General features: G+C 35.7%; 1 protein-coding gene across 1 annotated transcript in view; it reads right to left on the bottom strand.

Annotated features, from left to right (window-relative positions):
- The window catches only part of LOC108359105 (syntaxin-binding protein 5-like), a 72,027-nt gene extending 49,567 nt beyond the window's left edge, over positions 1 to 22,460 (bottom strand). The window contains exons 1-3 of the mRNA XM_017610785.1: positions 22,426 to 22,460; positions 2,783 to 2,878; positions 2,599 to 2,723 (exon numbers count right to left, since the gene is read on the bottom strand). Of these exons, the coding sequence (XP_017466274.1) occupies positions 2,599 to 2,723; positions 2,783 to 2,832 (175 nt within the window). The 5' untranslated portion in view covers positions 2,833 to 2,878; positions 22,426 to 22,460. The remainder of the gene's footprint in view (positions 1 to 2,598; positions 2,724 to 2,782; positions 2,879 to 22,425) is intronic.
- Between the last annotated feature and the right edge of the window lie 3,609 nt (positions 22,461 to 26,069).

Genomic DNA, 26,069 nt, shown 5'->3' with positions numbered 1-26,069 from the left:
GTGCAAGTTTTGGCGGGCTCTGCTCTAAATCATTCTGCAGGAATGGCTTGCCGAGTGTCTTTAACCTCATCATTGCGAAGGCTATACACTTGCACATGAAGTGCTCGACTGTTTCTTTTCAGCCAGGATCATCGCAACTGCAGCAGAACCTGTTGAAGGGCAATCCAATCCTTTGTCATGTACGCCAACGGGCCAGTGCCCTGTGAACACTGCAGTATGTTTGTATGTATCTTTTTTGCTCTTACCTAAGAGAGCTTTGGTTTTAAGTGGGTCGTAGGACACCCAGAACTAACGGGTAATCCTGTACGATTACTTGGTCTTCGAGTGATAAATTTCGGTAATTTTTGCTTTTATCTCTCTGAACGAGGCCCCCATTTCACCCCGTGAACACATTCGGCGCGGAGCCGAACCTAGCTAGTTAATCCGTTGCCTCATCATTTGCATGAGATTTCGAGACCTACTGATTAAGAAGTTAGAAAGTTTGGTCAAACTTTGCAGAATTTTTATAAAAAAGTAATGAACATTAAGTAACCTAAAGAAAAATAGCCAAAACTTGCTAAAATTTCGCGTCCCAGAAAAAAACATCAAATGGTTTACAAAAACGTCATTATTTCATTACAAGTAATTTTTAACCAAAAAACAAAACCGACTTCAATTCTCATCGATTAATTTCTTCGTGATCCAATGATCGGATTTAAATCAAATTAGTATGGGACCACCTTTAAAAACCTGGTCCAACGTTATGCGATCTCATACTATATATTAGAAAAAAATATTCCGACTATTGATAACCTTCTCCTTTTTGTGAAGTCGGTTAAAAAGAAAAATATAATAAAAAAAATGAAAATTTGCATGCATCGCGTTTTAAATGCTTAACTAGAAGCGGTTACCAAGGGCTTCTTTAGGAGCAGAAAGGGAGTGCTTTTTTCTAGTGACACCATGGGTGTACGCACAGCATAATTAAGGGGTGTGGGGGGGAGGGGGGTGAGATTATTTGTTAAAAATTAGATTAAAGGTTAAAATATAGCTATTCAAAACATTATAATAATTTAACTCAATAATTTTTCTCTTTTTAATGGGCTTCAAAAAAGAGGAGGTTATCAAGTCATCGGAATATTCATCTGAATATTTTTTTATGTATGTTACCGCATAACTTTAGACCACATTAACCGATTTCGATAATTAATTTCCTATCGGAAAGGTAGTGCCTCAGGAGTGGACCTATACTAATTTGGTTTAGATCCGAGCATTGGATCATCAAGAAATTATTTCTAAAATTGTATGTAAGAATTGAAGTCGGTTGTATTTTTTTCTTAAAAATTACTTGTTATTGTAACAATTGAGTTGTATTGAGCCCTACAAAGAAATTTATATTTCACTAAGTTTATTATAAACTTATAGAGGAGTTAAAATAAAAATTTGTTTTAATATTGTTATTGAGCTTTGCACCACGATTTTGTTTATTAGGAAAAATGGAAAAAACAACAAAGTCTAAGCGGTAGAAGTTATAACAGCAATTTCGGAGATCACCACATCTCACCAGGCTTCTTTTTCTAGACTTAAGCAGGGATCGAACCGGCATCATCGATGTGCAAAGTCAGAAGCGCCAACCACTGAGCTATGCACACCCTGCAATCTCTTGTTGCTAATTCATTTCCTTATTCAACCTACTACCATCAAGTGCAGCTGATTTGCCGCGATTTCAACCTGACAGCGTGGTTGTTATTGAGTAAAAATTTGTTAGTTAATTGCATGCAAATTTTAAAATGCGATTTCGTCTTTGCACCAAAAACGCAATTTTTTCATTATTTTTAACCGACTTTGAAAAAGAAAGAAGGCGCTATTTGAAAAATATATATATTTTTTTTTTGATGTTGCTGGGACCAGAAATAAAACCCGAAGGATCATCTAAGCACTCAGCTATGGCGGCAAGAGCAGTACTCACATCCGAAAAAGTCAGAAAAAAACAAATAATTTAATGTTAAAACAAGACCAAATGTGAATTTTTTACTGATTTTCATTTGTTTTACTTGATAAAAAAACTTTGAACTTATTTTGCTTTGTTTTGGTCATGACTTCATACTAACATAAGCGTTTGCACTGTATGAAAACTATTTAAAATAAAACCGGTTTATCTGTTTTTTTTTTAATTACAAAATCGGGATCCGTTTTTTTTTTCAAATTTAAATTTTTCGAGTAACTCGAAAACCGGTTTTGAAAATAGCCGAATAAGCGAACACCATAATCTCGAGGCAAATGCGACCAATGTAGATGGAACCGAAAAAGATCACAAAATGTGTAAGTAGGTTCTAAGACGGAAGCATTGCCGCATGCATTTTAATAGCTTTAGTTAAGAAAAAATTTGTTTTTCGCTGGTAACAAATAAGGTTCTCATGAATGGCAATCGCTAGACCCTAAAGCAATCTTCTGAGGTACCTCAATGGGACCTTCGACAGCGACATTCAATATCAATTCACTTTAATGCAAAACATTAGGTTTACATCTGTTAAACTGTAAACCTGTTTATCGTTACATTGAGATAAAATAATGGTGAAACGGTCAAAATATTTTAATCCCTTTCAGTAATAGAATACTTACAGAGTTCCTCTCTGTCCAAACTTTTTGCTCCGCCCCCAAATAGTCCTTTGAAAAAGCTCTCTTTCGGCTGCTCAGGCATTTCATGTGACGTATATAACTCACCCATCATCTCCAAAATGAATTGACTGTAATAATTGTAATATGTTTTATTAACATAATTTACCGCTCATGTATGTAGATTTACCAGAATTCTGATGATATTGTGAATTTCTGAATTTCGGTGGGTGTTGCCATGTACAATCCATGCCCTTTGTGACTAAAGCAAAATATCTTTGAAATTCTGTAAACAAAAGATAAGATGACTGATTATATTTTGTGCGAAATATATGTATGAGTATAGTAGTATAAAAAATTAAACTATGAAATTTGTGAATTAACAAGACTTGAACTCGTTGCGCACTAGAGATGCCGTTCTTAATTGGATTCCCATTAGATTTTTTTCCAATTCTTAAGTTTTGAATTGTCTGAATGAAGGTGTCTCTATTCAATACACCAAAGAGCAATTCTGAGCGAGTTCAAAGCAGGTGGTGAAGAGCTGATATGGTGCATTAGGGTTTCCATTATTTCCCAATTTGTTTTTTTTTGCTGCCGACTCATGAATTTAGAATTTTTGCTGTAAACAAAACTATCCAATTCGAAAAAGTCTTAATTTTCAAATTAAACCTTGCCGAAATTATGTTCATATCCCATTTAAATAACATGGGATTTTGGGACTTTTTGCATTTAATTTATTTTTTATGAAGCAAATAAGCGTACAGCTATGACCAATGCAAATTTATCGTTCTACAAAAAAGGTATGCTATGATTTTTCGATAAATTTTCTCCTCCGAAAGTTATTCAAGAATAAAGTGGTGGTCATGGTGAATATTACACCGTGCGACAAAAACAAAAAAAAATTCAAAACACTCGAAAGAATCCATAAACTCGCGAAACTATGGGCCAAATATAGTAAACCTGAGTTTTAAATTTTTCATTCTGACGCCAGGAGAGAGAAAATAAGAGATAAAACTCTGTAGAATTTAAAAATAATCAAGTTTTTTGGTTTACAAGGACGAATATGTATTGAAAATGCGCTTTTAATAAATTTAATCTTTTTAAGTTAATAAAGTTTGCAGGACGAAATTCGATGATGAGGTCGTGCGTATATTAGTCCTCAAACAATAATTTGTTCAAATTTTGAAAAAAAAAATTGAAAATATTCAAGGATATTTAACGACAAAATTTGTAAAGGACATTTTCCATTTGTGCTTATGCGCCAAAAATTTATTCTGTTATAATCCTACAGAAATTTTTCTTTTATATGATGCCCTTATTGTTATCCTTCATTGCACTAAATTTTTTAAATAATTGTTTGAAATAATCATATTTTTTAAATTTCAAAGCCCTTTTAAAAAATTCTGACGTCAGGGAGAAAAATTAAGTACGTAGTTTTACTATAATTTACCCATAGTTTCGCGAATATATTCATTTTTTTGTGTGTAAAATTTACTGTCGCACGGTGTCATTTATAGTTTTTCAAGCTTTGCTTCCGTTCTTTTTGCTATATTCATTAAATCATCTATAAAAACCCTAAAGTAGTATTAAAGAAGCTCTTTACTTACAATAACGTAAATAATATTAAGAAATAGTTTCTTTTTTTTGGAATGCAAATTACGAATGAGAGAGCCAATTACGATTGGGAGAGCGACTTACGTGTCAAGGTAACAGCGTATTAGAGGAGTGGAATAGGTAGGGCTTACGTTTTTTATACGGCAATAACGATCGCGAATTACCCCATTCACACGGGCACATTCTTAATTCGATTTGACAGTTCCCTGTCTTTGTGTTTGGTTCTTTTTTCTTCGCTATAAAATTGATGCAAAATATAAGTTATTGCTAAAATTTTATAAATTTCTATATTAGATTGGTGATGTACAGATTTATTAACTTTACTTTTAGCACTCAGAAAAAGTGCCAGTTTTGATTTGGGAACAGGTCTCGATAAATTTCCGATTAAAATAGGAGGCGGAAGCGATTTGTTCGTAATTCGCATGGTAATTGGATCTGAATTATAAACAAATGAAGTAATTCGCTCTCAGAATTTTGTATGTCGAATTGGATTACGAATCAGGGTTGCCAACTCTCTTAGGGCGAATTCCCGAAACTCCTGAAAAAATTCCCCTATTTTCAATGAAATTCCCCCAAAATGAATTTTGCTACATATTCAAAGCCCTTCATGCTAATTTTTTATTAAAAAAAAACAACAAATATCATTAATTGTGATATCTATATATCTGTGTTCATATGGAAAAGTAGCTTATGTCGAAAGGCTGGCTTTAGTATAATGCGGCATTCCCTTTACTCTATAAACGGCAAGGAATTTTTTGATGAGACTTAATAAGAATATTGACTTGCTAGTATCGGAACTACTTCTTGCATGTTTATTTGCCAAAAGTTCTACAACAGCTCAGCACCAGTGAGTCATTCGCAATCGTATGCTGCGAATGCCGATTTATACTAAAGCCAGCCTTTCGACATAAGCTACTTTTCCATACGAACACAGATATATAAAAATGAAATGTTTTCCGTATGACGGCGATGCCTGACCAAACGGGTGAACCGATTTCAATTCTGTAAAAAGTACTTTTTTGTACATTCTGTGTGGAAGGTTTTTCGATTTAAAAAAATTTGAAATTTTTTGTTATTGTTGCCGAAAAATGAATGATGCGAGACGTCACGATTTCACAATTTCATAGAGTTTTCCGTGTAATTAATGTCACTAAACTACTAAACGGCTGGACCGATTTGGTTTATATTTGGAACATGTGTCAGCACCTAGAAAAGAAATAATCTGACCAAAAATGCACTCGCTAGGTGGCGCTAGGGTCGGAATATCCTAAAAACTGCACTTTCTTGCCGATCTGGCTCATATTTAGAATACAATTCAGCCAATTGAAAATAAATATAGGGACTAAAAATGTACACGATAGGTGGCATTGTGGACGAGATATTCCTAAAATTCTTATACACTGGGATAATTTATTTATTTATTTCATTTTAGTCTTTGAAACAGAATTTCTTACAGCTAGTTAAACTTAAATTAGATTTATTTTAAATTAAAGTATTAAGATACACTTAAAAATATGTAATCAAAAGATTTATAAAAGCATACTTAGAAATTGCAAAGTCAATTGCAACAATATGAGTAATATTATTGAATTCGCGCAAGGACCTTACTAAGGGAGCATTAGTAGCAAATCTTGTTTTGAGACTCTCCAAACTAATAGATATCTACTATATATTTGTAGAAGTATGTATGTATGTATGTATGTGCCAGGTTGCAGCCTAAACGGATGGACATAATTGATCGAAATTTTGACAGAGTATTGCCATGACACCTGGGCCTATAATAGGGAGAAAAAAATAAATAAATAAACAAGGAGGAGTGGCGCCTCCCACAGGCGTGCAATTTTTTATCAGCTGTAACTTCGGAACCATAAGTCACATGAACTAGAAATTTGGTATGCGAGCATAGCAATGGCAGATGCTTATAATAAGATATATATAAATGAGTTTGTAAAAGGAGGCGTGGCACATCTCATAGGCGTGGAATTTTTTATCAGCTATAACGTCGATACCATAAGTCACATGAACTTGAAATTTGGTATGCAAGCACAGTAGTAAGGGGCATATGGATGAGTTTATAAAAGGGGCGTGGCACATCCTGTAGACATGGAATCTTTTATCAGTTATAACTTCGAAACCATAATTCACATGAACTTTAAATTTGGTATACAGACGTACATATGTATCTATGGTAGATGCTTATAATAAAATATATATAAATGAGTTTGTAAAAGCAGGCGTGGCACTTCCCGGAGGCGTGGAATTTTTTATCAGCTAGAGGTGCTTATAGTAAGGTGTATATGAATAAGTTTAGGTGCTTATAGTAAGGTGCATATGAATGAGTTTATAAAAGGGGGCCGTGGCACATCCTGTAGGCATGGAATTTTTTATCAGTTATAACTTCGAAACCATAATTCACATGAACTTTAAATTTGGTACACAGACATATCTAAGGTAGATGCTTATAATAAGATATATATAAATGAGTTTGTTAAAGGAGGCGTGGCACTTCCCGGAGGCGTGGAATTTTTTATCAGCTATAACTTCGATACCATAAGTCATATGAACTTGAAATTTGGTATACAGACATATCTATGGTAGGTGCTTATAGAGGTATTCTTACTTCTTACTATTTAATATTATAAATCCGAAAGTGAGTTTGTTTATTTGTTACGCTTTCACGCTTTAACTACTCAACCGATTTGCATTAAATTTTGAACACTGGTGCCATTTAGCCTAACTTAAAATATAGATAGATTTAATCTCGATTATACGAGAGGGCGTGGCACCTCCCATAAAACAGAATTTTCATACCGCATATCATATCTCTGAAAATTTTTTTGATAGAGTACAGGGCCTTGGTATAGATACATATACGTATATAAAAATCATTCCATACTCATGGAGGAGGGCTGCCGCCGAAAAAAATCAAATTCGACTTGAATTAAGGGAATTATTTATTTGAAAATTATATTAAAGAATGGATGACAAGAGGCTAAAAAAAGTTGTAGTTTGAAAGGGTTGCCACCTGTTCGAAAAGCCAAATTGAATATATATGGGTGTCAAATGAAAGATGGCTAAAAAACCTTCAGGTTGAACAGTAAAAATATTACTGACGTGTTTTACAAGCGTTGCCACCCGTTTAAAAATTAAATTCATTAAATGAATTACTACAATATGGGTATCAATCAAAAGTTTTTGATAAGGTTTTAGTTCTAAACTACATGTAGGAGGGTTACCGTCTGTTTGAAAAATCAAATTCTTCTTGATTTAAAGGAATTTGATAATTGGAATATGTATCACAATATGGACGTCAGACAAGAGGGATTTAATAGGGTTTTAGTACGAAAATAATTGGAAGAGGGTTGCCACCTGTTTTAAAAGTCGAGTTTTAATTAGAAATGTTCAGTTTAAACATGTAGAGTTGTCTGAGGTCTTTGAAGAGGGTTGCCGCCTGTTATAAATCTAAATTCAAATACAATTATATTATAAGTTTAATGAGTTATTACAATCTATGTTTTAATCGGAAGAGTCTTGAAAAGGCTTTATTTCTAAGCAACATATGTATAGCAGGGACTCCAGTATGTTGAGTTTAATTAAAATAAATTACATCTAATATAGCACGTAGAAATTTCATACACTCAGCGAAGCGGGTAAGAGCGATCTAGTCTATATATATAAAAATGAAATGTTTTCCGTATAACGTCGATGCCTGACCAAACGGTTGAACCGATTTCAATTCTGTAAAAAGCACTTTCTTGGACCTTCAGTGTGGAAGGTTTTTCGGTTTAAAAAAATTTGAAATTTTTTGTTGTTGTCGCCGAAAAATGAAGAATGCCGAGTCGTCACGATTTCACAATTTCATAGAGTTTTCTGTAAATTAAATGTCACTAAACTACTAACCGGTTAGTCCGATTTGGTTCATATTTGGAACATTTGTCAGCACCTAGAAAAGAAATTTTCTTACCAAAAATGCACTCGCTAGGTGGCGCTAGGGTCGGATTATTCCTAAAAACTGGGTTTTCTTGCCGATCTGGCTCATATTTATAATACAATTTAGCCAATTGAAAATAAATATTTGGACTTAAAACTTACGCGATAGGTGGCCCTGTGGCCGAGATATCCCCAAAAATTATTTTACGCTAAGAGAAGGATAGATATTTACTATATATTTGTGGAAGTATGTATGTATGTATGTGCCAGGTTGCAGCCTAACCGGACGGACAGAATCGAACGAAATTTTGACAGAGTATTGCCATGAAACCTGGACCTATAATAGGAGAAAAATTTGGGATTCGACATGGGGGCGTGGCACCTCCCACAGGCGTCAAATTTTTTATCAGCTGTAACTTCGGAAACATAAGCCCCACGAACTTGAAATTTGGTATGCAGGCACAGCTATGGTAGGTGTTTATAGTAAGGTATACAGTGACGGGCAAAACTGTAACATGGTGTAACACTTTTTACTTCAGCCATCGCTATCTTCCCAAGTTCTAACGACTTTTTGTTATATATTCTTGTTGGTACATCCCTACTCCCTCTCTCATAATGATTTGAAGTCAATGCAACAACAATAAAAAAAATAGCAGACAAAAATGTAAATAAAGGCAGATGTTATAGTTTTGCACTCATATATTTTTAAGAACTTTTTAACAATCTTCACGAAAAAAAAGAACTACTAACACAATATTCAGTACTCTTTTGCTTGTTTCCGTTCCTGGATGCGATTTGGCATACCTTATTTGTATCTTTGTAAAAACTCTGGAGGTATATCCTTAGTTTGCTTTCACAGCTCATGTACTCGATATTACGGACTTTGATACTTATTAGGCTGTGCTTTTAGTTGATTTCGCAAATTCTCGATGAGATTGTGGAGGTCATTTGAAATTAAAAAATTTTTGATTTTGTATCCAGGCTTTGTGAACATGTGCAGTGTGTTCTGAGTGATTTTTCAGCAGAAACTCCAATTTTTTCGACTACACCTTGCAAATTTTGTTGAAATATGAACAGATACTGTTCCTTACGCATAATACGTACTAACGGACCAAAANACGGACTTTGATACTTATTAGGCTGTGCTTTTAGTTGATTTCGCAAATTCTCGATGAGATTGTGGAGGTCATTTGAAATTAAAAAATTTTTGATTTTGTATCCAGGCTTTGTGAACATGTGCAGTGTGTTCTGAGTGATTTTTCAGCAGAAACTCCAATTTTTTCGACTACACCTTGCAAATTTTGTTGAAATATGAACAGATACTGTTCCTTACGCATAATACGTACTAACGGACCAAAAAAAATTTTTTAAATACAACCCCAAACTATTATTGACCGACCACTGTGATTCACAGTTTTCATTACATAATGCGCATGGGCTTAATTTGGGTCTTTGATCCAATACCATGCTTAAGAATGTGTTGTTTTATTGCAAGGCCTAACATATCCCAATAGGCAACGGTTCGATGCAGCGAAATGCTGCCACACTCGCACATGTATTATGCACAAATTAGCTTTTTTCTTCTTTATGATGCCTTTGCGCTCAATTTGGCAATTCTTCGCCTCGCTGTCTATTGATTTGCATTAAAGTTTAATACCTTAAGCGCTTCTGTAATAGTGGCTGCATCGCTGCTTGCTGCTAAGTTCACAAGATATCGTACCGTAATATTTTTTGACAGACTTCCTTTGTCCTTGGGAACACTTCAGGCTATATTTGCTCTCAGTCTTAACATTTTCAAGTAGCGAATTCCAAAATTTTTTGCCACTTTTCGTGCGGTCCCGCCTTTCCGCAGTAAATCTATTATTTAGATTTATGGTTTCTGATTAACTATGTTATTTACTCGTGGTCACTTCTTCAATACAATACAATATAGAAAAAAGTCATCTGACTTCCAACTAAGTAAGAGATAACTGTCAAATGCAAAACTGAGAGTGAGTGCAAAACTGTAACATCTGCCTTAATTTACATTTTTGTCTGCTGGTTTTTTTAATGTTGTTGTATTGACTTCAAATCGTTATGAGAGAGGGAGTAGGGATGTACCAACAAGAATATACAACAAAAGGATGAAAGCCGTTAGAACTTGGAAATATAGCGGTGGCTGAAATAAAAAGTGTTACACCATGTTACAGTTTTGCTCGTCACTGTATATGAATGAGCTTATAAAAGGGGGCGTGGCACATCCCGTAGGCATGGAATTTTTTATCAGCTATAACTTGGGAACCATAAGCCCCATGAACTTGAAATTTGGTATGCAGGCTACGGTAGGTGCTTATATTAAGGTTAATTTGAATGAGTTAATAAAATGGGGCGTGGAATTTTTTATCAGCTATAACTTCGAAACCATAAATCACATGAACTTTAAATTTGGTATACAGGCATATCTATAATAGGTTCTTATAATAAGGTGTATATAAATGAGTTTGTTAAAGGGGGCGTGGCACATCCCATAGGCGTGGAATTTTTTATCAGACATATCTATGGTAGGTGTTTATAGGAAGGTATATATAAATGGGTTTGTTAAAGGGGCGTGTCACATCCCATAGGAGTGGAATTTTAAACCAGCCATAAATTGGGGGCCATAAGTCACATGAACCTGAAATTTGGTATCCAGGCATATGAATGGGAGGTGTTTAGAATAAAGTATATATAATTGTGTTTGTAAAAGGGGGATAAATATGTATTCATTTATTAGACCACTCGGATATTTAAAGCTGTAATTTTTTGAAACCTTACAGTCTTTAGACCATTTTATAATGGAAAGATTGAATCATTTTATTGATCCCGCGATGCCGTTAAACGAAACATAATCGTGTATACTGAATAACACTCTTTCTGAAATAAGCATTCGACCGGAAAAGTGCAGCTACACTAAAACAGCTAAACGAATAGGAAGCTAAGCGGAATGTACCATAGTAGACTTAAAAAATTCTATCGTTACCTTAATCCACCTAATATCAATAATGGAACAAGATTATCAAGCTAAATGTATGGCTCATAAGAATGCCTTAATTTAAACAGAAATAAAATAGCTTTTCTCCTCTAATTTATGCTGAACTGAATATTTGTATTACTGTTTTATGTTTTGATTTGTTTACCCTGAAAGACGTCGGGTGCTCTGCTAGTATAATATAAAAACCAATTCGATGGCTTGGTGGCGAAAACGAAACGAGAAAAGAGAGCGCAAAACAAAAACGTGAAAAGGTGTTGCCAGTAAATTTTGAGGCTTATAGTTAAATTCTGCGAAAAAATGGCTAAAAGATTTGTTTTATAGCCAAACAAAATTGCTAATATATTTCTTCAAAAAGGGCTAAATAAATTAAATACATAATTAGATTATAATAACGCAAACAAATATGAACTTCAATATTGCAGTAGTAAAAATACCTTATAATTGTGACTAGTAAATATTATTAAACCTTTAGCTCAAATCTGCAAATCTATTCCTCAAATAAAAAAAATATCCTTGGTTTATTTCCTCAGTTATATTACATTTCCATTTCGACGAACCAGTGAAGATATTACAATATTTAAGGGCGAACAAAACTAGGCGGTTGATTATAATTAATAATTATTAAAGATGAAACCAGCGATTCGATTACATACTACATATTACCACCGTGCGACAGTCAATTTAAATAAATCAATATATTCGCGAAACCATTCGCCAGATATAGGAAGACTGCGTTATTAGTTTTTCTTTTTAAGGTCGGGATTTTTTTAAGGACTTTTAAATTTGCAAAATATGGTTATTTCAAAAAATTATTTAAAAAACACAGTGCAATGTAAAAAACCGTAGGAACATCAGATTAAAAAGAAAAATCTATAGAACTAAGGCAGATTAAATTTTTTGGTGCTTAATGATAAATAAGTATTGAAAATGTAGATGTTAAGGACTAATATACACTCGACCACATCCTCGAATTTCGTCCTTCTAACTTTGTAAGTTTAAAAGGGCATTTTCAATGCCCGTTCGTCCTCGTAAACCAAAAAATTTTATTCTCCACACACAGAATTTTCTCTTTCATTTAGTACTCATATTGTTATTCTACATTGTACTGAATTGTTAAAATACTTAATCACATCTTTGAAATTACAAGGTCCTTTGAGAAAAAACCTCACGTAAGAGAGAAAAACTTCAAACGCAGTTTTACTATAGTTTCGTAAGTACATATATTGATTGCTTCGCGTGTTTCGATTTTTTTTTTGTTTTTGGGATTAGGCATGCCTAACGCTCGTATCTATACTTTCCTTCTCAGTATAATACTTTTTTTTTTGGATTCCAAAAATTGATACTGCTGATTTTTGCAAAATACTGCATTTATACTTTTTTGTTGCCTAAATTTTTTAATACACAGTGTTCGGGGGAACACGTTTTAAAAATGCACGTACTATAAAGTAAAAAATGGGTATATGAATCCACATTACAAACTTTGTAGGGAAATTTAAAAAAATTCCACAACAACAAACTTTGTATTCATAATTTTCAGAAAAATTCCAAGTATGCAGTTTTGTAGCTTATTAACGTGCAAGTTTCAATAGGCTAAAACTTCGCGTTGATTTTTGGTTATTTGCGGACTGTGTTATTATTTTCTTCTATACAAAACAAACTGTCGAACATAGTTACTTTGTATGGTAGAAAATGCGCGACGTCGGCAGCAAAAAAAATCAAAGCTCAACGGTATTTTTTAGACACTTCAAACTAGAATATTGTTATTGTGCATCTTTTTTGATTTTTTCTAATTTTTCTACAAATCGAGAAATTTTTATTTACATGGCTTTTTCTCGTATAGAAAACCTTTGGAGCGATTACAGCGGCTCGCTGAACTGTGCATAACAGGAGCGCTAAGGACCACTCCAACGGCGGCACTTACTCGACCTATCACCTGTCGACATTGCAGTGGAGAGCACTGCAGCGAAATCCGCCATGAGATTGATGACCTTAGGTGAATTCTAAGCTAGAACCTTCGGGCACAGCTCAATATGCAGGAGGATGGAGGACAAAATAGACCACATACCCCACGCTTCATCTGGGGAAGAAGGATTCAGTCTAAGTTTAAGGAGGACGGATGGCGCAGGAGCATGGACCCGCAAGTAAAACATATAACATCTACACGGATGGATCAAAAGTGGCTGATGGAGTGGGCGCCGGAGTCTATTGCGCTGAGCTAGACCTCAGGCAACCCTTCAATCGTCCAGAGTACTGCAGTATTTTCCAGGCGGAAATCTGCGCTATAGGGAAAGATGCTGAGATAGCCAGCAACGTAGAAAACTATATAAAAAATATCAATATATATATCGATAGCCAGGCGGCAATTAAGGCTTTAATCTCACATCGTATTGCGTTAGAAAATGTTCTTAGAAGCAGGGAAGCAGTAGACAGGGCGGCCGAGGGTAAACGGCTGCATATATACTGGGTTCCAGGCCACACATTATGGGCAACGAAATAGCTGATGAGATTGCCAAAAGTGCCATCCGTCTTGCTAGCGAACCAGTACAGGAAATACAAAAGTCGCTAAAAACGATCTATAATGAAATTTCCGAAAGAGGTGGGTGCCGGATCAGGGTGAGATGGAATGCATTAGCGACATGCAACACCACCAAGATCATGTGCAATAGCAGCAAAGGAAACAGCGATTTCTTGCTTACACGGTGCAGGACAGTTGTTGGCCTAATGACGGGCTACAACCTACTGGCATCCCATGCAAGCAGAACGGGCATTAGTAGCGGTTACACATGCAGGAAGTGCAGAGAGGAAGGCATGAGTGAGACGTTAGAACACCTCCTCTGTTTCTGTCCGGCCTTAGCTAGAACTCGTCTTAGATATCTCGGAGCTTCGCAGTTCAAAGGACTAGAGGAGGCTTCAAAATTGGATATTAGGGCTCCCTTGAACTTCGCGAAAAGCGTTGACGTCCTATACGATGACTACTTTAGATCGCAGTAAAACGGACCTCCATCTGGCACTACGAAGGATCAACGGATCTATGTTATTCGCGTCAGCCGGGCAGTGTAACCTAACCTAACCTAACCTTTTGTTAGACATATCATATCAGGAATACCTGGTATTATGTGTACCATACCAGGAATTCCATTAATTTACTGCAAAACCGTACTTTGAGAAACTTAAGAATGTCTGCATCTTTTACACCAATTGATGTCAGGCGGAAACTTGCAATACAGTTTATACTTCCGATAATATGCTTTCCTGAATTAGTTTATAGCAAGCTACACTCTCAACCAGCGTATAAAATTGCGGTAGCTTTTAACCATATTACGCGCTATGTATTTGGGATAGCAAAATTTGAGCATATCTCTGCCTGGAGGGCAAGCCTGCTGGGCTGTGAAATCTTTGACTACTTGAAAGCTAGAAATTGTATATTCCTATTTCGTCTTATGATGGATAAGACTCCCGGCTACCTATATGAAAAATTAATATTCCCAAAATCAACCTCTGTAAATGACCTAATTGTCCCTAGCTATAACTACATATATCAGCTCTGCACGGCTATTTTTTGTCAACGCTATTCGTATATAGAACGCTTTCTAGCCTCTATCCGTAGTACTTTGAATAAAAGCAACTTTAAGAGTCTCTTGTATTCATATTTTCGCTAGTTTGTCTTAAGTTAAATACCTGTTACACTGCGATGTGCTCTCTACGTACCCGGACTTTTAAGGTCTCGAAAATCCCGGGATTTTTGGCAAGTAATCCCGCGATTTTCGGGATTTGTAATTTGCACTGACCTTTTCTTGACCAGTATTGGCTATATTTATTTTTATATTCAATAATTAATATTTTTTTATAAATGTCTAGTTCATTGTACATAAATAGAACATCGCGCGATAGTAAATTTTAAACACAAATATCAATATATTCGCGAAACCATGGGCCAAATATAGTAAAATTGCGTTTTTAGTTTTTCACTCTGACGTCAGTAATTCAAAAATGATTTTAAAAATGCAGAGAAATGTGCTTAGAGAAGAAGTATGGGTATAGAATTAATGAGGAAATCCTGTAGAATTTAAAGATATTCAAGTTTCTATTGCAGAAGGGCTGGTAAATATTGAAAATGTCATTTTAAAATTTTATGCTTGAAATTTCGCAATATTTGTTCGAATTTAGTTCTTCTAACTTTGTCAGCTTAAAAATTACCTATTCGTCCTGGTGAATCCAAAAAATTTAAATTTTTTAAATTCTAAAGAAATGTCCCATTGCATTTGTTACCCATATTTTTATTCTACATTGCATTGATTTTTTTAATAAATTTTGGAATTAATCATATCTTTGAAATTACAAAGTCCTTCAAAATAAATCCAGCGGTCAGAGAGAAAAAATAAAAACGACACTTTAAATAACAAAGTAGGTTTCAAACCATGGTACAATAATTAGAGGTATCGTCTTCCTAGAGAGTTTCGCTTCACATCGAAATTCGTGATCCCTTATTTTCATTTTGACGCAGTTCTATGTTGATTCTTTTACTTTTATTTGGCTTTGCTTTTTGTTTTCGCTCAATTTAATTTATAATTTTTCAAAACAAAAGAAAAAACGTTTGAAATTAAGTGAGCCATACAAATTTTGAATTTATTTTCAAGCAAATTTTTTTTCGGCTTTTGCAAATTGAATAAGTTCTCTGTAAGATGGTTTGTTAAAAAAAAATACGTGAACATATATATATATGGGGTATTGAAAAGGGATATTTCCAGCAGTAAACGCTTTAGTGTGGGCAACAATGATATTTTTTAAATAAGGCAGATCGGAATATGCGCTCTCTGGGAAGACAATACCTGTAATTATTGTACCATGGTTTTAAACCCATTTATTTATTATTTATTTCATGGTAGGAGAGCTTCTCAAACAATATAGAAGCAATTTTTTAGATTCAAGTTGTTGAAAAGTAATGAATATCTAAATACCGGGACTAGATACGCCATCCCGAAAATCCCGGGATCGGAAAAAGCCGAAAAATTAATATCCCTAGTATATATATATATGTAATTATCAGGGTACGGATTTTTAGGACCTAAAAACCTATAAAAAAGGCAAAATAAAGTAACGAAATAGGCTGGAAAAGGCAAAATAAAATAGCGAAAAAGGCAGGAAAAGGCACTAGGTATTGCAAAAAAAGGCAAAACAAAAAAGCGAAAAAGGCAGGAAAAGGCAAAAAAAGGCATTGCAAAAAAAGCAAAATAAGGCATTAAAAAAGACAGAAAATACGAAGAACAATCAAAAAATATATTTATTTTAGAAATGCTTATATTACAAGTAAAAAGAGAAAAACTATGAACTAGTTTCATTATATGAAAAATTTGTACTTTGAATCTTTGACTATTTTATCCTTTCGAGTTTCTAACTCATAAAACTTTAATCTGTATTGTTGTAGTAACATTGAACCACAAGATGCATTTTGAAGTTTTCTGGCAGCATTTTCATTCGATTTTCGCGAAGAAAAGCCTTGAATGTACTAAATGTGCGCTCGACGTAAGTTGATACAAGTGGAGCCCAATTTAAATATGGAACGTTTGAAACGTTCATATACCCCTTATTGTCTTCAAGCCTACGTTAGCTGGGAAAACGGAATTTTTTCAACAAAAATTTGGCAAGAGGTCCCTGTGCTTCTATAAGCCGCATGGGCATGTGAATATTTTTTAATCCTAAAAAAAAAATTGTAAATGCTATAATCACTTTTTTAAAGGTAGAAAAGGCAAAAAAGGCAAATATCTTAAAAAAGGCAAAAAAAGGCAAATATCTTAAAAAAGGCAAAAAAAGCAACTTCAAATGTGTATATATGGAATCAGGGAAAGCTAAATCGTGGACATTCTTAATCGAATATACTCTATCTCCTTAGCAGAAAAAAAGGTAATTTCCATAAAATCCGTTCCCTGGTAATTATATTTAGCCATAGTAATATCACAAAGTACTTTGTACAACATGGCCATTAACGTAGCGACAAGTTGTACAACTTGCCCGAAAATCAAAATTTTTTGATCTTTCATACAACTAACCCTGGGATTCAGCAATTCAGTCTGATCTCAAGTCACTAAATTTGAGATTAGCAATTAGTGAAAATTTTTTGTGACTTGAGATGATTTGGGTATTCAGTAAAACCAAAAAAGTGTGGTGAAAACAAACACACACAGTCAACTGCGTTTATCTATGCCTTGTGTCCGCGCCTGCAAAGAGACGCAATGGCCGAGTGGTCAAAACAGTAGGCTGCTGGTCTGAGAGATCCGGGTTCGAATCCTCCGCGGGCGCAGGGGATTATTTATTTTTTATTTATTTATTTATAGCCAATGAATACAATAAAAATTCTTATAGGCTAAGTATAAAATTAATACAAAATAAGAAAAAATAAAATTACTTATAAAAAAGATTCAGAGAATTTTTTGAAGTTGAATAATCGATATCAACATATTTATAAATTCTGTTGATTCTAATTAAGGCTCTAGTGATGGGAGAATTTCGTGAATATAGAGAACTAAAAATACCAACATAGAAAAACCCTGAGCAGCGTAGAGGTCTGGCAGGTATATTAAAGAAAATACTCTCAAGGAGGACGGAACAGTCTACAACACCACAGACTAGATCGAAAATAAAAGATAAGGATTTTAAGTTTATCAACAGGCATCTCGATTCATAGGTGGGGATAGGGCCCGAAAAGCGTAAGAAAACTTTTTGGATCCGCTCAATCCTAGCAATATGACACGCATAATAAGGAGAACAGATAAAGGACGCGTATTCAAGCCTGGAACGTACAAAAGCCATATACAAAAGTTTCAGTGTACCAAAGGGGCGCTGAATTCCCTACCATGGCGCCTTACAAAAGCAAGCATGGAATACGATTTTGTAATAATAAAATTTATATGATTAGCGAATGTAAACTTTGAGTCAAAAATTACTCCAAGGGCCTTAATTTCATTTAAATGCTGTAGTGGCGACATGGAAATATGATAAGAGCTCTGAATAATATTACAACGTTTAGCATAGGTCACGTGAATTCATTTATTCAACGAAAGACGATTTCTGATGCACCAATTGCTAACATTATCGATATCGTTTTACATAAATTGAGAATCGAGAGATTACTGATCGGAGAGTAGATCTTAAGATCATCCGCGTAAAGCAGAAACTTTGACGAGGAGAAACGTACAAATATCGTTAATAAACAAGGCAAAAAACAGTGGACCCAGGATGTTACCTTGCGGGACTCCTGAGCGTGCAACAAAAGGCAGAGACTTAACATTGTCGAGAACAACCATGCAACGACGATTGTGTAAGTACGATGAAATCCAGCTCAGGAAAACTGAGTGGAAACCGATGCAGGCTAATTTTTTTAACATGATACTATGGGACACCCTATCGAAAGCCTTAGAAAAATCAGTATAGACCGTATCCACCTGAAGCCCTGATTGGAAAACATTTTTGCAGTCATCTGAAAACACTGCTAAATTTGATACCGTTGAGCGGCCCGGTATAAAGCCATGCTGCTGCGGACATATTGAATTCTTAGCAGCAGATAAAAGTTTGTCTTGGACAAAGCACTCAAAAAGTTTTGACGTGGCAGAGAGCTTTGAAATGGGTCTGCAATTGCTGATATCGTTTTTGTTACCACTTTTAAAAATGGGAGTGATGAACCCTAAATTCAAATCATCTACAAAAGTGACCGGATTTATTAAAAATTTTCAATAATGGGTACACTAAAGATTCACACTGTTTAAACAAAAGTGCAGACAAACCATCAACGTCAGTTTCTGAGGAGGGTTTAAGCCGAGCAATGCCACTAAGTACATCCTCAGAAGTAGGTGTTAATTTGCCAAATTCAAGCGATTTTTTAATATCGAAAGAAACGTCCTCATCGCTATTGGAATCAGTTGCGAAATTGGACTTAAAAAATTCAGCGAAAAAATTAGCGGCTTCTGTAAGTGTATTAGCAGCATTGTCACCACGGTTGCCAACCGTCCCGTTTTCGGCGGGACTGTCCCGGATTTGAGAGCTATGTCCCTGTCCCGGTACAACACCTGCCGGGACGCAAAATGTCCCGGTTTTTGGCAAGAAAAAAATTTAGACATCTAATTGTAAAAAAAAATTTAGGACTCTTAAAATAAATACATATATTTTACATATTTTATTTACTAATCGATACTATACGCCGCATTTTATTTGCTACTGTGATTTCTTACCAGGCGATTGTTGCTTTCAAAAAAAAGTTGCCTGTAAAATCGCCCGTTAAAACACCGTATAAATGCAGGAAACAAACAGCAATGCGGCAGCGCCATGCATACCGCTCTTTTCTCCAAATTTGTGGCAACGCTGTTGAATCAGCAGATAATCATAAAAAGTTAATTGTTTTGCTTTGAATGTGTAAATTATTGAGTGCAATGTAAACAAAATATGTTATGAGTGCATTACCCAATAAAATCCAGAAACGTTATTGCATTTTTAATGACGAATGGATTTTAAATGAAGAATTCCAGCCGTGGTTGCTTAAAGAGGACGAGTATACCGCTTACTGTACGGTCTGCAAAACAAAAAATCAAAATAAAATCTGAAGGCATAAGGGCCCTTACAACTCATTCTAATACTGAAATTCATTCTAAGAATGTTAAACCGATTTCAAAGGCATCAGCATTAGAAAAGTTTTTCAATACAAATAACGGCTCTGAAGAAGATAATATTGCTAAGACTGAGCTTTTGTCAACGTTTCATGAAGTAAAACACCACCATAGTTATCTATCACAAGACTGTGGCAATAAATTGGCTAGACGCATGTTTGCAGATTCCAAATTAGCACAAAAACTACGATGTAGTCAAACAAAATCAGAATTCATTGTAAAATCTGTGTTGGCCCCACATTCTTTATCAATAATACTCGAAGAAGTCCGAAGTTCGCCATTTTAAATTGCATGGGATGAGTGTCTCTTTTTTATCATAAATAATAATAATCTGAAGTAGCGTTTATGAATTTCCAAAAAAACAATTTTTTTTTAACCACTCTAATTTATGTATATGTACCTTTACGAAGGTGATCCATTGCATCCATTTACATTGCCTGAAGCTTATGTATATTACATATGTACACAATATTATGAGCCTTTTCAACAAGAACATAAAAAGAAAAAGAAGGCATAGACGTGCCAAGAGTTTATGGCTTTCACATCTCTTTCATTTCTCAAAATATAAAGAGGCTGTCAGCTGATGATCGTTTAAGGTTTGAAAATGAAGTACGTGCAGTATACGAAAGAGCGTTGCCTATCTCGAGAAATGGTTTGATTTCGGACAAAATTCTTTTTTTAAAACTTGTGCGCCTTAACTTTAAAACAGAGGGGGGCATTTTTTGATTTTCCAAACACATGTAATTGGGCTTCAAAATGCTGCTTGCTGCGACGTCGACACATGTATACTATCATCGTCTTCGTGCGTCTTACGATAATTGACGATTGACTGATGCTTCGCCGGTATTTCGGCAAAGCAAATCAAATCATTTGCTACATTTGTTACATTCCAAAACAATGTGGTAGATTCAAATAAATAAATTTATAAATATATTATATGCACTTATGGTCAGCTGATTAAGTTAAGTGACCAGTTTTGGCTATTTATATTTTTTGTTTATTTAATGTTTATCTTTTTTTTGCTGACGGTGCTAGGCATTATCTTCCATATAAAAGAAATTGCCACTCATAAAAATCAACGCGATTTCTTGGCGCTTGAAATTCGCACTTTGAGCTACTAAATTTTAATGGGCTATAAAACTGCATACCTAAAACTTTTCTAGAAATTCTAAATAAAAAGAATAAGATGTTTTTTTAGAAATGATTTATCATTTTCTGATAGAGAATCATTTTCTGATAGACATTGACAATTTTCGTGTTGATGTATATTACTTTCACCAACCATAAATTTAATAAAGACCGCTGCTTTAATTCTAAAAGCTTCAGTGCTCGATCACCCTCTTTCACCTTTTCAAAATGACTATGACACAGTTTGTAATGTATTTTTAAACAAGACATAACATTGCGACTCATAACGCGATAGCAGATCATTGCGCACACAAATCCATGTTTTCTATGCAAAAAAAAAATGTATTTCCTATTCGTCCCGAAACATTTTATGTGTGTATTATTCGAATAGTTGCGCAGTGAAGTCTCAGCAGCAAGTGATTTGCTTTGCTTTGCCAAAGTGCTAGCAAAGCATCAGTCAATCTTCAATTATCGTAAGACGCACGTAGACGATCATATCATACATGTGTCGACGTCGCAGCAAGCAATTATGTTTTTTGTTGTAGAAAATGCCCATTCATTAATGCGCAAATGAACAAATTAAAAAATGTGGTAAAGTCAGAGCACTGGCTGTTGAGCAAAACTTCGCTGCTTCGCACACAAGCGCATGTGTGTGACAGTGTGAGTGCCCACCTCTGCTTTAAAATAACCTTCTGGTGATATGATCAAGCTAGCCGATATGTTAAGCATAGAAATTAGCGGTGATGAAATATTCACAGAAATTTCCCTAATAAATAAGGTTCTACCGGTTTTTACACCGTAGCAATCGGAAAAGGAAGCTGAGCCTAGCACCAGTAAACAGGTCCATTCACCAGAAATTGGTCAGTCTTCCAACAGCTTATGGGTATTATTTTTCAGTAAAGCAGAAGCTCCTAATTTGTTGAAAGTTGTGCAATACGTGTATGGTGCCCTGTATCCAATGCTTTCGTAAACCAATTTTTAGTGTAATGAAAAATTTATGGACGGAAGAGCGTAATAAGTTGGATGTAGAAATGGTGAAGTCAGAACTGTTTGTTCATTTAACTATAGAATGACGTGTTCGGAATTTAGGGATGTCATTAATACTGAATCAGGAAAAGAACTTATAAACAGTGTGAGATCTCAAAATAAATATTCATTTAAATGAAATGTTCCTAGATTTGATACGGCATTATACGTTTTTTCTTTTATTTATAATGAATTAATAGACTATTGAATGTTTGTTCCTGTTAAAGTTGTAAGTTAATAGAACTAAAAAAATTAGTAGAATGCGCAGTGCCGTACTAAATACTTTCTATATACATACATATATGTAATTAATCTTTGAAGTTATTTAAAAGTATTATCAGTGAAGTTTCGTTTTAAGAAAATATTTATGTATGCAATTTTATATTGTTTTGCTGTTCTAAATACAAAATTTTCAACAACACAACTTTGAAATTGATGTCGTTTCTTATTGTGAATGTAATTTTACCTAACCTCTTCAGAAGATGTTGTGCACCGGTTTCAAGAATTCAAAAGTTGGCAGCCGTGATTGTCACCCAGAAAAAGTGCCGACGGAATGCTGGAACAAGATTTTTTCGAATTAACGAAATGCCAAAATGCTTTTGGATTTGATTTTAAGTTGGTTTCAAAGCTAAGGACATAGTTTCTATGCAAAAATTGATCTAAACATAAGAATTCCTTGGAGTATTTCTTATACAGGCCGAAGTAAACATTATTATTACTTTTTTTGAACTTACGAAGAAACTTGTTTTTCTTATTTCGTATTTTCATTAAATCTGCATTGTGCCATGGCACCTTGTAATGCTTGTTTGTTAATACTGGAACAGTACATTTGCAAATGTCTTGAACAGTACTTCTTAAGATCTCGAAACACTTGGAGACATCACAGTGGTGAAACAAGTTATCCCATTTGACAACCAACAAAATACCATTCAATTTCGCATTGCTTAAAGTTAAATGTTAAGCTAGTAAGAGCATTGCTAAGTTTAGAAAATTTATAAAATTCCAAATCAACAACTAGAGGTACATGGGCATGTCTCTTTTAGTTATAGGAAAATTACACTCCTGTAAAGAAAAATTTACAGTTTTACTTAAGGTGCGGCCAAGTTTATTGGGAAAACAATTAATTTGCATGAGATCTATACTTAAAAACATACATTTCACTGTTGCTATTAACACCACACGCAATGAGAGCTGATTTGGAAATCGTGCGCAACCAATTAACATTGCATAGGTTAAAGTCACCCAGCACGCAAAGATGATCACCTCCTGCTTTATTCAAAGCGAGAGATGCAATGTTGTCGACATCCGCTGTGTAAATGCTGTGGCTACTATTTGGCGGAATATACGAAGCAGCAACAACAAGGGAGTCGGAGCTACCACGAATTCTAACACACAGTTGGTCGAGTAGCGCATTTTGATTTTCAAGCTCAATAATAGAAGCACGGTGCTTACCAGGGATGGAATTTCAAAATTTCAAAATGTGCCTAATGGTCTTCGAAAATAGTGCCGAAAAGAAGATGAAAGTGCCACATAATTAGATTGCTTTTCAGGCATTTTAAGAACAATATATTTTTAGGAATAATATTTTTAAAATACACAGAAGTAATATAATAATTATTAATTAACAAAATTATTACAGTAAATCACTTTTATGAAGGGTTCTGATATGTACATATGCATGTATGTACCTATGCCAAGTGTGGTTGCGGTCGGACGCGGTAAAGAGGGCTCTTAGTTCAGAACCTTCTATACATGTTAATTTCTATCGGAAGTAAATAATAGTCGAAAGTGCGAAAGTGTAGTGAATCGTTTGTTTATCCAACGAGTTCCTTACCTGGGACACAGTCCGAGAAACTCGGAATTTATTACTCGAAAATTAGCAAAATTTGTTTTCGTTCAATATCATCAAAAGTTTTGCGCGCGCCGAGACCCAAAAACAAAAATTTCAAAAGCCCACTAAACAGCCGTGAAACTCTAGGGTTGCATTTTACTATCGTATGCTTAAGGTGTGTGTCTTGGCTATAAGAAAAGTGTTTGGACTACAAGCATCAGTGTCTTGGCTAAAACTGAGGCGTTACTGACGTTTGGCGGAAACGGTAGCGGGTACCTCATATGACTCTGAAATGGAGAATATTCCGCAATCATAAAGGATGTATTGAATCCCTTCGAGAAGCGTTTGAGGTTAGCGCATTTTCACACACGTTCGGCACCACCAGCTATTGAGGCAGTTAGTGCGTCGTCTTCAGCTTTTCCGGCAACAAACCAGAGCACCGAGGACGATGGCATTGACGAAAATGCTTTCGTTACTCTCGGAAGGCTCATAAATGATCTGAAGGAAGTCATTGGTAGTGGTAAACGCTCTATTAACCAAAACTTCAGGGACTTGGTCAAGGCGATTACGGTTTCATACGATCAAGTAGTGGAGCAAATGAACGAAGCTCATATCACCGAAAAAGACACGAAGCAGTCTCAGACAACCCCATCCCTGAGGCAGATAGCAAAGCTACAATCGACGGAGCGCACCCGGGAGCAAGTCCCTGGGGATACGACACCCCCACAAATCCTCCCCAAAATGCATAAGGAGAACCAAAAAAGTGGCCCCACGTCAGCGATGGTCCTGCCACAGCAGCAGGCAGTGAAGGAGAGAAAGCAGCAGATGACAATAGCGCGTGGACAACAGTAACGAAGAAGAAGCGCCCAAAAAATGGGCTGATGCCATCGTCGTTAAAAGCACGGGCGAATGTACATACGCTGACATCTTAAAGGCGGTCAAGAGTGAAGATGCCCTGAAAGCGATGAACACAATGGTTCGAAAAGTACGTAAAACTGCAAGCGGGGAACTCCTTTTCCAACTTACCTAATCGTCAGATGCGAATACGGCGAAATTGAAGGCAGCGGTTGGGTCAACTGCTTACAGGCAAAGCGGAAGTTAAATCACTTACCCAAGAATCACTGGTAGATGTTCGCGATATAGATGAGATAACCACGAGGGAAGAGGTATGCTTAGCGTTGAGCTCCCAGTTCCCTGACTTCGTAGTAAACCCGTCGCACATACGGTCACTACGGAAAGCATATGGCGGTACTCAGACCGCAACTATTTCATTGCCTTCGGTAGTAGCAAAAAAACTAATAGGAGTCGGCAAAGTTCGCATCGGCTGGGTAATATGCCGCATTCGCGAGAAAATGCAACCCCGACGCTGCTTCAACTGCACTGGTGGAAACGACTACAGGAGCACGTGTTTTAATTGCGGGGAAGCAGGTCATATAGCGAAGTCATGCACTAACACTCCAAAATTCATACTGTGTGCTAAAAGATGAACCGGTCGCGCGGACCACTATACTGGGGGCGCCAAGTGCCCGGTATATCAGGCAGCACTGGATAAATTAAAACCGCTATGCGATTAATACAACTTAACCTCAATCACTGCGAAGCGGCACAAGATCTTTTGTCGCACACTTTAGAGGAGCTAAAAGCTGACGTAGCTTTACAAAGTGAGCCGTACAAAGCTCAGTCTGGTAACTGGACGCAAGACTCCAGCGGAAAAGCTGCAATTTGGACATGCGGTAGACATCCCGCGTATATGGAACGCATAACCCAAGAAAGCGGCTTCGTCTGTGGAAAGATAGATGGCATATACATCTACAGTTGCTACATACCACCAAGCACGCCTTTAGCCGAATTCGAAGAGATCATTCAGAAAATCGTCATGGATGCTAACACCAGACAACACTTTATTATTGCAGGAGACTTTAATGCCTGGGCGATAGAGTGGGGCTCTAAGCGTACTAGCCGGAAGGGTAGATCTCTGCTTGAAGCATTCGCATTCCTGGATGTGGCCCTGCTAAACACTGGAGCGGAATACACATTTTATAGAAACGGCTACGGCAATCATAGATATCACATTCGTCAGCGCAAATTTGTGTATTATTAATTTGAATTTGCGATATTAATTTGAATGAGCGCAGATTACGTAATAAACAACCGTGCCAAAAACGCCGCGGATGGAAAACTAACACCCTAGACGTCGAAGTTTTCAATGAGACGATGAGGACAACACAGTATGCAGGATCAGCGAATGTAATGGCCTCCCAGCTAATGGCTAATATACGAGTAG

Source organism: Rhagoletis zephyria, unplaced genomic scaffold (genome assembly GCF_001687245.7).
Source record: "Rhagoletis zephyria isolate East Lansing unplaced genomic scaffold, Rhagoletis_zephyria_1.1 Rzeph_scaffold_00339, whole genome shotgun sequence".
In the NCBI taxonomy this organism is placed as follows: domain Eukaryota; kingdom Metazoa; phylum Arthropoda; class Insecta; order Diptera; family Tephritidae; genus Rhagoletis; species Rhagoletis zephyria.
This window is presented reverse-complemented; position numbering and strand designations above follow the sequence as displayed.